Raw genomic sequence first — 12,430 nt, 5'->3', positions numbered from 1 at the left:
GATTGTTTTTCTGAAGTGCTAACCTAGGGGTTAACAAACGTTCCCTGCAAAGGGACAGATAGTAAATATTACAACAATAAATATTTTAAGTAGTTTATAAGTCACAACCACTCAGTTCTGACTGCCATTGTAGGATGTAAGCAGCCACAGATAATATGTAAATGAATGAGTCTGGCTGCATTCCAATACAACTCTTTTAAAAAAATAGCAGTGGGCTGGATTTGGCTGTGGTTTTCTCACCCCTAAATCATATGTGCATTCTAGTCCCTAAAAGCAACCATAATTTTATGGACAATCCTTACTACACAAGTTGAGCTCAGATGTCAAGAGTATATGGAACTCAAAGGAAGGCAGAGAAAAAAGATATTGAGTACACTGAAAATAAAACTCTTCATCAGAAAAACAAGGAAAATAATGTTTAAATTGTTCCAGGAATAATACTAAGTTAGAAAATAAACAATTTCTGGAATGACTTGACTGATAGTGCTAACTGCTAAATAAGTCCCTTGCTCTTCCTTGGAAATTTTTAAGTAAAGATTATTTTCCAGAAATGATTTAGGATTAGTCCTAACAGGAAAAAGAGATTAGCTTAGATCAATGGTTCCTGAAACTGACTCCCTACCAGAACCAGCTAGAGAGGATTCTGAATAGTACCCATAGAATAAAAGTACGCTAAGCAATGTTGATGCACTCAGCTCTGTACCAGGCCAAGGATCAGCATTTAGGAATGATGAGTTAGATGACTAATTGTGTTCTTAGCAGTAAACAGAGATCTTCTAAGTTCTTATGACATTCCAATACATTAAGGATGTCATGTTTGAATTTTTCATTCTCTAAGTATTGGGATCCCAAGATCAGAACTCAGGCCATATATTTCAAAGTATCTAAGCCTTAGTCATCAAGGTCAAACTCAAACTAAGCAGCTTCCATTAAGAAATCTTCCCTCAACCCGTCAGTTCACACTGATTCCTTTCCTCTTTTAAATTCCTTATAGAAAATAATAGGGGGAACAAATGTTAAAATAAATTCAGTTTGAAATGCTAGTGATCAATTAAAGGGAGGGATAAGGGGTATGGTATGTATAAATTTTTTTTCTGTTTTCTTTTTATTTCTTTTTTTGAATAGATGCAAATGTTCCAAGAAATGATCATGATGATGAATATGCAACTATGTGATAATATTGTGAATTACTGATTATATATGTAGAATGGAATGATCAAAATAGGAATGTTTGTGTTTGTTAGGTGTTTTTTGGTACTAAAAAAAATAAAATAAAATAAAAAATTCCTTATAGATTTAGAGTGGGTTTTCATTGAGAACTTCATTATACTTTGTCCTTTTCATATGTTCCTCTCCATTTTTTTTAAAAATAGAGACATTCATAAAATGGCAGATATATTTCTTTGCATTATCAACAACACTTAGAACAGGGCTATATGCAAGATACATTAAATTTTCAGAAACCATGAAAAGATATTTTTGCAGAAAACTGGGCTGATAGTCATGTTTTTCCAAGAGCAAAATAATTTTTAAAGATTTCCTACATTTTGTAGTGGAGAGGCTGGAGGAAACTGTGTGAAAATGTAGAACTGTGTTCTAGTAGCCATGTTTCTTGAAGATGACTGTATAATGATATAGCTTTCACAATGTGACTGTGTGATGTGAAAACCTTGTGCCTGATGCTTTTATCTACCTTATCAACAGACGAGTAAAACATATGGAATAAAGATGAATAATAGGGGGAACAAATGTTAAAATAAACTTAGATTGAAATGCTGGTGATCGGTGAGGGGGAGGGGGATACGATACGTATGAATTTTTTTCTGTTTTCTTTTTAATTCTTTTTCTGAATAGATGAAAATGTTCCAAGAAACAATCATGATAACGAATATGCAACTATGTGATGATATTGTGAATTACTGACTATATATATAGAACGGAATGATCAAAAGTTAAGAATGTTTACGTTTGTTTGGGTTTTTTTGGTATTTAAAAAAATTAAAAATTAATTAAAAAAAAGATTTCCTATGTTAAAAAGGAAACTTTGTTGGAATTTTAAAACTCTAACATGTACAGCTATATTCAAAGAACTTTTAGAAATCTGAGAATCTGATGCTTACTGTGCCTACAAAAGAAAAGGTAAATCCCTGACTGTTCAACCAAAAGAGACTCATAATAAAGTTCTTTTATATACTTTCATGCTCATGTTTCTTAACCGCAAACTTCATGAAGTTAAAAATGTTGTTGCTAGTACATGTCCATTTCCATTTTGGCAGTGACTGCTATCTCTACAAAGAAAATACAGCTGAACAGTAGTTGGAGGGTCATAATGCATTTTATAGTACAAAATGAAGGCCCTGCTGTCCCTTCTGCAAGTCAATAAATTATGCCTAGTAATATATTCAACTTTTCATTACATATTTGGCATGTCTGAGATGAAGCAAATACCATTGCAGTCCTGGGTAGACATTTCCTGTTACGCTTGTCCCTGACGTAGGATTATTTAAGTATTTTTTTTTTAATTACAAATGTAATATACTTGTAAATATGGACATAATATAGGATTATATAAAATTAAACACGACAGCCCCCTTTTACTGCCGGGGTAACCACTGTGAACAGTTTATATACCACATATTGTTTTTATCTTTGCACTGGACAGCTTATTTGTATATGTATATCTATATAGTTTTTAAACATCTTCATTGTATTTATTGTTTATTGGCATCATAATTTACTTAATCCTCCCTTTACTGATGGACTTCTGGGCTGTTTTCCTGCTTTTGCTTTTGCCAACAATACAATGAACACTGATGTACATATTTGTGTATATATCAAAAAACAACCTGGAGAAGACAGAAAAGCAGAATTCCTGCATCAAGGGGAATGAGAATTTTAACCTTAAAGATTTAAACGCTTTCCAAATTGCTTAGCCAGTTTATAGAAAACCCTACTGACCATGAATAGGTACATCCACTTTCCTACACTCTTGACAAAGCTGAATATTATCAAACTTTTAAACTTGCTCATTTCATAGATGAAAAATACTATCTTGTTTTAACTTGTATTTCCCTGATTACCAACAAAGTGAAGCATCTTTCTATACATTTTTAAAATAATTTCCTTTTCTTCATTTCTGAATGCCTCTTCATATGACCTGCCACATTTTCTAAGGTTGTGGGTTTTTTTTTTCCATATTCATCTGTTGGAATTCTTTACATAGTATGGGTATTAAACCACTGTTTCAAGAATTTTGTAAAATAGTACTTTTAGTTTTCCCTATTGTTCTATCTGCCCTATTTTGTCTTTTATAGCTCCTTAGTTTTCCAGCTTAGAAAGGTCTTTTTTAGCCACAAAATCATTCCAATATTTCTCTTTTTCAAAAAAAAATATACATTTTTAGAATTTTATTTTTTAATTTTAATCTACTTGGATCTTATTGTCATCCATGGCTTAAGATAGAGACTTGACCTAATAATTTGCCAAATGCAGAGACTTCAAGTTAGTCCTTAAATGGAATCTAGCAAACAGAAACCTGGTACACAGAGGACTCTCTCTCGCTCAATCTCATTCTTTTTTCTTAAGCACAACCTACAACACAAACTCAAACACATGTTTACTGCTGTGACAACACCCCAAGATAGGTATATTTACACAGAATTAAAGTGACTGAAGGCAAAACATTTAATAAGATGCAGACTTCCTGACATGTACATAGCACTTACCCATTCCCCTTTAACCTCCACCAGGAAAGCAAAGGTTTGAAAGCAAGGCAAAATATATATTTAATAAAATATTTTATTCTTACCAGTACATCAAAACTCTATTCATCTAATGAAGTTGGTGGTTAACTAGCCAATTCCAGGAAAAGGATTCAGTATTATTCAAACAGGACTAGTATTACAGGGACATGTTCAAATAAGTTCCCACAAAACAGCAATATTTTCTCATTAAGACACAGATCAAATGTAACATTTCCCTATTGCAATATTTCAGAAAATTTCCTTACCCTAAGAAGACAGCATTACTTTTCTGTACCTTGTATTGCAACAAGTATAAAAAATAGTAAACAGTGTAAAAAAACTTTGTTCTCATGCGGCCCAATCTGAAGACACATTGCATTTTCATTATTTTAAGATTTCTTCTATTGCATGGTATTTATATGTTTTACAATTAATTTGCTTTAAAAGTCCCAATATTTCAAACATGGGGCAGCATGAGTAAAGTAGATTTAGGCCGTTAGAAAGCATGGTGTAGAAAAGGGAGATGGTGAAGTAGGAAAAAGCTATAAACCTTAACACTGTCACCCTGCATCACCGTTCATGTGTGTAGAGTGGTATACCCAAACTTAACAGAAACCAAGAATTCTTTCTGCAAAGAATGAGCGAGGCAGGCACCCAGCACATTGAGCAGACAATAACTGTCTGCTGAATGAAGGCATGGAATATATCTAAAGGGTTTCCATTATTGTTATGGTGATTTTGCCTAAAAAATTTGGACCTTTGGACTTGACTCCCTTATTTGAAGCTCATGGCAATTAGAGAAAAAAAGGAACAATGGGATTAAATTCTCTGAGTACCAGGCACACCATTTTATTTACTTGCCTCATAAATAGAAAGGATACGTACATGCAAGATGAATGTATGATAATAGCACAACGAGCAAATAACAATGACCTTTACAAGATGCTTTGTATTTCAAGGACATATAGCCCTAGAATGAGAAACATGTTTGTCTCAATTCTAAACTTTAGTATTCTTTTGAAATTCTAAACACTACCATCCTTGTTTATGTTTAAAAAAAAATGATCCTAAGGATATGACAAAAACATATTTTCTTAGCAAGTCTGTATCAAAATCTGCCAAGGGAGAGCCAAACCTGATGTTAGAATATATTATAAAATTGCCATCTTTCATTCTAATAGAAAAAAGAAAGAAGGTTGAACCAATACTTCAATAATGCAGACACTTGATTACTGGATTTCACACTTGCAAAAAATTGCTAAATAAAGTGCAGAGAGGACAGATGCTAATCAACAGAAATCACACCTTCACTGGAACCTTTCTTACCATGACTATATCTCCTGGCTGGATAGTGATTTCATCATGACTTCTGGATTCAAAGGGATATAATGCTCGGTAATATACCACTTTTACATTCTCAGGTGCAGAAATCATAAGCGGGCCTTTATCTGTGTACAGAAAAGGGGTGGGGGGATAATATAAAACATTATCTGGAAAGCATATATAGGCCGATGAATCAAATAACTGACATCTCTTCCTGACTATGTTAACATTCGAACTATTTGCATTCTTTCAAGGAATTTCTGAAACTATACTGACTGCTAAGGGAAAGCCAAATCTGATGCCAGCAATGCAAACCCACTAGAGAGCTCTCTGGACAAAGGTCACCCCAATGCTGAGTTTGGTGGGCTGTGTACAGGTCCCTCTTTCTGCCCCTAGGCTACAGCAGTGCAACCTGTAAAGTATCAGTGTTCTCCATCCCTACACAGACTATATTGAGCATAATGCAGCAACTAGGACGTGATCCCCAAAGCTGAGCCAGGCAAGGGAAAAACTCATTTCGGAGGGGGAAAGGAAGCAAAACTTTCCACATTAAAAAAACATGGTAATAAATGTTGATGCTTTAGGCCCTTAACATAATTATATAAAACATAAGTGCTGAGTTCATTAAAAACAGTTATTATTGATAAGCCCTGGTGATGTCTATATTTCTTAGGGAAAAAAATGAATTTTTGGACTCAGGATCAAAATAGTTTGGATTGTAAATTAAATAAAATATTTTAAAATGCATGCGAACAGAGGATACTTTGGATTCTGGTTAACAATAACTAATAAGAGCTTTATGAACTTTTTTTTACCCAAGAGCTGCAAGTATTTTGACATGCATATTATCATCTCTGAAAAGCAGGGAGGAAAATATCTCCATGTACCCTACTATTGTGTGATATGCAAAATTTTCTACAGAAGCAAAAAAAAAAAAAAATCCTCATCTTAACAGCAGGAAGAAACACAAAGAACTTTAATTGCCTAAGATCAAGTAATGGTAAAATATTCAGCTCAAAAAAATGTATTGAGAAAAATATATATGCCTCTCCTCTGGCATGAATTGTTACTGGTAGATCTGATGACCTGCTGGTCTCCCAGTGAACTGCATAAGTCTCTCAGAAGGCAGGGATGGTGGCTCTCCCAGCTCTAAACCCTCACTCTAATCCCTGCCCACTGTGCAGACAGGAACTGAATAAAACCTTATGGAATAACTTGAAAGTACATTTCTTTTTTTTTTTCCTTTCTACATACCATTTCACTATATAAAGCATATTGTTGACAAAACAAATGAAATCCATTTAATTTACCATATGAAGGAAAAAGCAATCCATTTCCTTCAACTGAGTATTATTTGCAAAGCTGTACAATATTATACAGCCACATAAGAATTTTTAAAATACCCTATAACTTGCATCAACCATTATATAAAGGACAATTATTTTCTAGCTACTTCAAATTAGCTGTCTTTCATTTATCATTTTTTAAGAGGCAAATTACATTTGCAGGGCAAAAAAGGTCATACTTCTCAGAAGACAAAAAAACAGTTTTATGCAGTACACACACTAAAGGTAGTTAAAGCTGCAATTCTCAGCAATTCTCAGAGAAAATTTGGAGAAGCACCAGTTCTTTTTGCAGGAAGAGTTATGAGTGCCATTTGGAATATAGGTCTATAAATTAGGCCCAATTGTGAAACTTCAGACCATTTTTGTCAACACCTTAAAAGATTTCTGGATGCCAGGGTAATGGGGGCCAAAGGTAGACATGGCAGTGGAAGAATTAAACAGCCTATCTAACAATCCCAGAGCGTGAACAGCTTTGAACAGATGAGGTACACCACCCAAAAAAGGAAATTCTCATTCTCATCTGTATCAGTGTTATCAAGATAGGGCCTGATTAGATACAGAAACTTCTCCCGAGCATCTGGGAAAGAAGAGAACTTATTTTTCAGAATTATTTTTAACTCCTACTACCTGCGGTGGACCAGGGTGCCTGGACAGCTGGTTTTGCTGGTTCATGATGGTGATGGAAAAGCCGACTCAGCTTGTCTTGCATTTCCTGTTTGCTTTTTTCCTCACTGTCCTTCTTTTTGACACTCTCTTCCCTTTTTATTTTCTCTTCATCATGGAGCTTTCTTGGCCGCGGATGTTCATCTTCCTGCTGCACATGCTCAAGCCACGGCTTGTCCTTTTCCTGAGCTCGTCTGTCAACAAAAATGCTTGATTACAGAAAGGAAGCTAGGCCAATTCAGCACAGTGCTGTCTTTCACCAAACGCTCCATCTAGTCAATGGGATGTTAAACATCAAGGAGATATTGTTCTTCAGTGGAGCAATTTGAGTGAAGGAAACAAAAGCTTCTGGGACTCCAATGCTGAGAGGATATCACATGATTAAGGAAACACAAAGAGGAAATTTCTAATGCATTTTATAAAGTGGTTACAAGAATAACAAAACTACTTCTCAATTTTAAAACTGGTATTTAACTGCGAAAAATACAAAGTTCATAAAGCACACAGGAACATAACTCATGTGAAGATAAAGTATGCCGATCACTGCAAATGGAATGCTGCTTGAGTAAGTTCAAGATCAGTGAGAGCATTAAAATTCCCTCCTAGCTAAGGATATACCCACATTTACATGCACATATATAACTCCCAAAAATAGAAGGTATAAGCAGGTTATTTGGAACTCTGGAAGGAGTAACCATTCATCACTAGCAATAGTTTCTATATATTTTATTGAACACAGCTACTTTGTTTTTGCTTTTTTTTTATTAATTAAAAAAAAATTAACTAACACAACATTTAGAAATCATTCCATTCTACATATGCAATCAGCAATTCTTAATATCATCACATAGATGTATGATCATCATTTCTTAGTACATTTGCATCGATTTAGGAAAAGAACTAGCAAAACAACAGAAAAAGATAAAGAATGATGATATAGAGAAAAAAATAAAAATACTAATAAAAATATATAAAAAAGAAAAAACAAAACAAACAAACAAAAAATTATAGCTCAGATGCAGCTTCATTCAGTGTTTTAACATAATTACATTACAATTAGGTAGTATTGTGCTGTCCATTTTTGAGTTTTTTTATCTAGTCCTGTTGCACACAGTCTGTATCCCTTCAGCTCCAATTACCCATTATCTTACCCTGTTTCTAACTCCTGCTGGACTCTGTTACCAATGACATATTCCAAGTCTATTCTCGAATGTCGGTTCACATCATTGGGACCATACAGTATTTGTCTTTTAGTTTTTGGCTAGACTCACTCAGCATAATGTTCTCTAGGTCCATCCAAGTTATTACATGCTTCATAAGTTTATTCTGTCTTAAAGCTGTATAATATTCCATTGTATGTATATACCACAGTTTGTTTGGCCACTCGTCTGTTGATGGACATTTTGGCTGTTCCCATCTCTTTGCAATCGTAAATAATGCTGCTATAAACATTGGTGTACAAATGTCCATTTGTGTCTTTGTCCTTAAGTCCTTTGAGTAGATACCTAGTAATGGTATTGCTGGGTCGTATGGCAATTCTATATTCAGCTTTTTGAGGAACCGCCAAACTGCCTTCCACAGTGGTTGTACCATTTGACATTCCACCCAACAGTGGATAAGTGTGCCTCTTTCTCCGCATCCTCTCCAGCACTTGTCATTTTCTGTTTTGTTGATAATGGCCATTCTGGTGGGTGTGAGATGATATCTCATTGTGGTTTTGATTTGCATTTCTCTAATGGCCAGGGACACTGAGCATCTCTTCATGTGCTTTTTGGTCATTTGTATTTCCTCTTCTGAGAGGTGTGTCTGTTCAAGTATTTTTCCCATTTTCTAATTGGGTTGGCTGTCCTTTTGTTGTTGAGTTGAGCAATCTCATTATAAATTCTGGATACTAGACCTTTATCTGATATGTCGTTTCCAAATACTATCTCCCATTGTGTAGGCTGTCTTTCTACTTTCTTGATGAAGTTCTTTGATGCACAATAGTGTTTAATTTGAGGAGCTCCCATTTATTTCTTTCTTTCTTCAGTGTTCTTGCTTTAGGTTTAAGGTCCATAAAACCGCCTCCAATTGTAAGTTTCATAAGATATCTCCCTACATTTTCCTCTAACTGTTTTATGGTCTTAGACCTAATGTTTAGACCTTTGATCCATTTTGAGTTAACTTTTGTATAGGGTGTGAGATACGGGTCCTCTTTCATTCTTTTGCATATGGATATCCAGTTGTCTAGGCACCATTTATTGAAGAGACTGTTCTGTCCCAGGTGAATTGGCTTGACTGCCTTATCAAAGATCAAATGTCCATAGATGAGAGGGTCTACATCTGAGCACTCTATTCGATTCCACTGGTCGATATATCTATCTTTATGCCAATATCATGCTGTTTTGACCACTGTGGCTTCATAATATGCCTTAAAGTCCGGGGGCGTGAGACCTTCAGCTTCGTTTTTTTTCCTCAAGATACTTTTAGCAATTCGGGGCACCATGCCCTTCCAGATAAATTTGCTTATTGGTTTTTCTATTTCTGAAAAGTAAGTTGTTGGGATTTTGATTGGTATTGCATTGAATCTGTAAATCAATTTAGGTAGGCTTGACATCTTAACTTTATTTAGTCTTCCAATCCATGAACACGGTATGCCCTTCCATCTATTTAGGTCTTCTGTGATTTCTTTTAACAGTTTTTTGTAGTTTTCTTTGTATACGTCTTTTGTCTCTTTAGTTAAATTTCTTCCAAGGTATTTTATTCTTTTAGTTGCAATTGTAAATGGAATTCGTTTCTTGATTTCCCCCTCAGCTTGTTCATTGCTAGTGTATAGAAATGCTACAGATTTTTGAATGTTGATCTTGTAACCTGCTACTTTGCTGTACTCATTTATTAGCTCTAGTAGTTTTGTTGTGGATTTTTCCGGGTTTTCGACATATAATATCATATCGTCTGCAAACAGTGATAGTTTTACTTCTTCCTTTCCAATTCTGATGCCTTGTATTTCTTTTTCTTGTCTAATTGCTCTGGCTAGAACCTCCAACATGATGTTGAATAATAGTGGTGATAATGGACATCCTTGTCTTGTTCCTGATCTTAGAGGGAAAGTTTTCAATTTTTCCCCATTGAGGATGATATTAGCTGTGGGTTTTTCATATATTCCCTCTATTATTTTAAGGAAGTTCCCTTGTATTCCTATCTTTTGAAGTGTTTTCAACAGGAAAGGATGTTGAACCTTGTCAAATGCCTTCTCTGCATCAGTTGAGATGATCATGTGACTTTTCTGCTTTGATTTGTTGATATGGTGTATTACATTAATTGATTTTCTTATGTTGAACTATCCTTGCATACCTGGGATAAATCCTACTTAGTCATGATGCATAATTCTTTTAATGTGTTGTTGGATTTGATTTGCTAGAATTTTGTTGAGGATTTTTGCATCTATATTCATTAGAGAGATTGGTCTGTAGTTTTCTTTTTTTGTAATATCTTTGCCTGGTTTTGGTATGAGGGTGATGTTGGCTTCATAGAATGAATTAGGTAGCTTTTCCTGCACTTCGATTTTTTTGAAGAGTTTGAGGAGAGTTGGTACTAATTCTTTCTGGAATGTTTGGTAGAATTCACATGTGAAGCCGTCTGGTCCTAGACTTTTCTTTTTGGGAAGCTTTTGAATGACTGACAATTTCTTTTCTTGTGATTGGTTTGTTGAGGTCATCTATTTCTTCTTGAGTCAAAGCTGGTTGTTCAGGCCTTACCAGGAACCCGTCCATTTCATCTAAATTGTTGTATTTATTAGCGTAAAGTTGTTCGTAGTATCCTGTTATTACCTCCTTTATTTCTGTGAGGTCAGTGGTTATGTCTCCTTTTCCATTTCTGATCTTATTTATTTGCATCCTCTCTCTTCTTCTCTTTGTCAATCTTGCTAAGGGCCCATCAATCTTATTGATTTTCTCATAGAATCAATTTCTGGTCTTACTGATTTTCTCTATCGTTTTCATGTTTTCAATTTCATTTATTTCTGCTCTAATCTTTGTTATTTCTTTCCTTTTGCTTGCTTTGGGGTTAGTTTGCTGTTCTTTCTCCAGTTCTTCCAAGTGGACAGCTAATTCCTGCATTTTTGCCTTTTCTTCTTTTCTGATATAGGCATTTAGGGCAATAAATTTCCCTCTTAGCACTGCTTTTGCTGCATCCCATAGGTTTTGATATGTTGTGTTTTCATTTTCATTTGCCTTGAGATATTTACTAATTTCTCTTGCGATCTCTTCCTTGACCCACTTGTTGTTTAAGAGTGTGTGGTTGAGCCTCCACGTATTTGTGAATTTTCTGGCACTCCACCTATTATTGATTTCCAACTTCATTCCTTTATGATCCGAGAAAGTGTTGTGTATGATTTCAATCCTTTTAAATTTGTTAAGACTTGCTTTGTGACCCAGCATATGGTCTATCTTTGAGAATGATCCATGAGCACTTGAGAAAAAGGTGTATCCTGCTGTTGCGGGATGTAATGTCCTATAAATGTCTGTTAAGTCTAGCTCATTTACGTAATATTCAAATTCTCTGTTTCTTCATTGATCCTCTGTCTAGATGTTCTGTCCATTGATGAGAGTGGTGAATTGAAGTCTCCAACTATTATGGTATATGTGTTTATTTTCCTTTTCAGTGATTGCAGTGTATTCCTCACGTATTTTGGGGCATTCTGGTTTGGTGCATAAATATTTATGATTGTTATGTCTTCTTGTTTAATTGTTTCTTTTATTAGTAGATAGTATCCTTCTTTGTCTCTTTTAACTGTTTTACATTTGAAGTCTAATTTGTTGGATATTAGTATAGCCACTCCTGCTCTTTTCTGGTTGTTATTTGCATGAAATATCTTTTCCCAACCTTTCACTTTCAACCTATGTTTATCTTTGGGTCTAAGATGTGTTTCCTGAAGATAGCATATAGAAGGATCCTGTTTTTTAATCCATTCTGCCAGTCTATGTCTTTTGATTGGGGAATTCAGTCCATTGACATTTAGTGTTATTACTGTTTGGATAATATTTTCCTCTAACATTTTGCCTTTTGTATTATATATATCATATCTGATTTTCCTTCTTTCTACACTCTTCTCCATACCTCTCTCTTCTGTCTTTTCGTATCTGACTCTAGTGCTCCCTTTAGTATTTCTTGCAGAGCTGGTCTCTTGGTCACAAATTCTCTCAGTGACTTTTTGTCTGAAAATGTTTTAATTTCTCCCTCATTTTTGAAGGACAATTTTGCTGGATATAGAAGTCTTGGTTGGCAGTTTTTCTCTTTTAGTAATTTAAATACATCATCCCACTGTCTTCTAGCTTCCATGGTTTCTGCTGAGAAATCTACACACAGTCTTATTGG

The 12,430-nt window shown here is 34.8% G+C and overlaps 1 protein-coding gene across 5 annotated transcripts in view; it reads right to left on the bottom strand.

Moving 5' to 3' along the window:
* The window catches only part of ITSN1 (intersectin 1), a 263,233-nt gene that overhangs the window by 77,395 nt on the left and 173,408 nt on the right, over window positions 1-12,430 (bottom strand). For all 5 annotated transcript variants that reach the window (XM_077118883.1, XM_077118885.1, XM_077118887.1 and 2 more), the window contains 2 exons: window positions 7,040-7,269; window positions 5,070-5,191 (listed from right to left, as the gene is read on the bottom strand). In XM_077118883.1, coding sequence (XP_076974998.1) covers window positions 5,070-5,191; window positions 7,040-7,269 — 352 coding nt within the window. The remainder of the gene's footprint in view (window positions 1-5,069; window positions 5,192-7,039; window positions 7,270-12,430) is intronic.

The sequence above is a fragment of the Tamandua tetradactyla genome, chromosome 10 (genome assembly GCF_023851605.1).
Source record: "Tamandua tetradactyla isolate mTamTet1 chromosome 10, mTamTet1.pri, whole genome shotgun sequence".
Classification (NCBI taxonomy): Eukaryota; Metazoa; Chordata; class Mammalia; order Pilosa; family Myrmecophagidae; genus Tamandua; species Tamandua tetradactyla.
The sequence above is the reverse complement of the archived record's forward strand: the minus strand, read 5'-3'. Positions and strand labels throughout refer to the sequence as shown.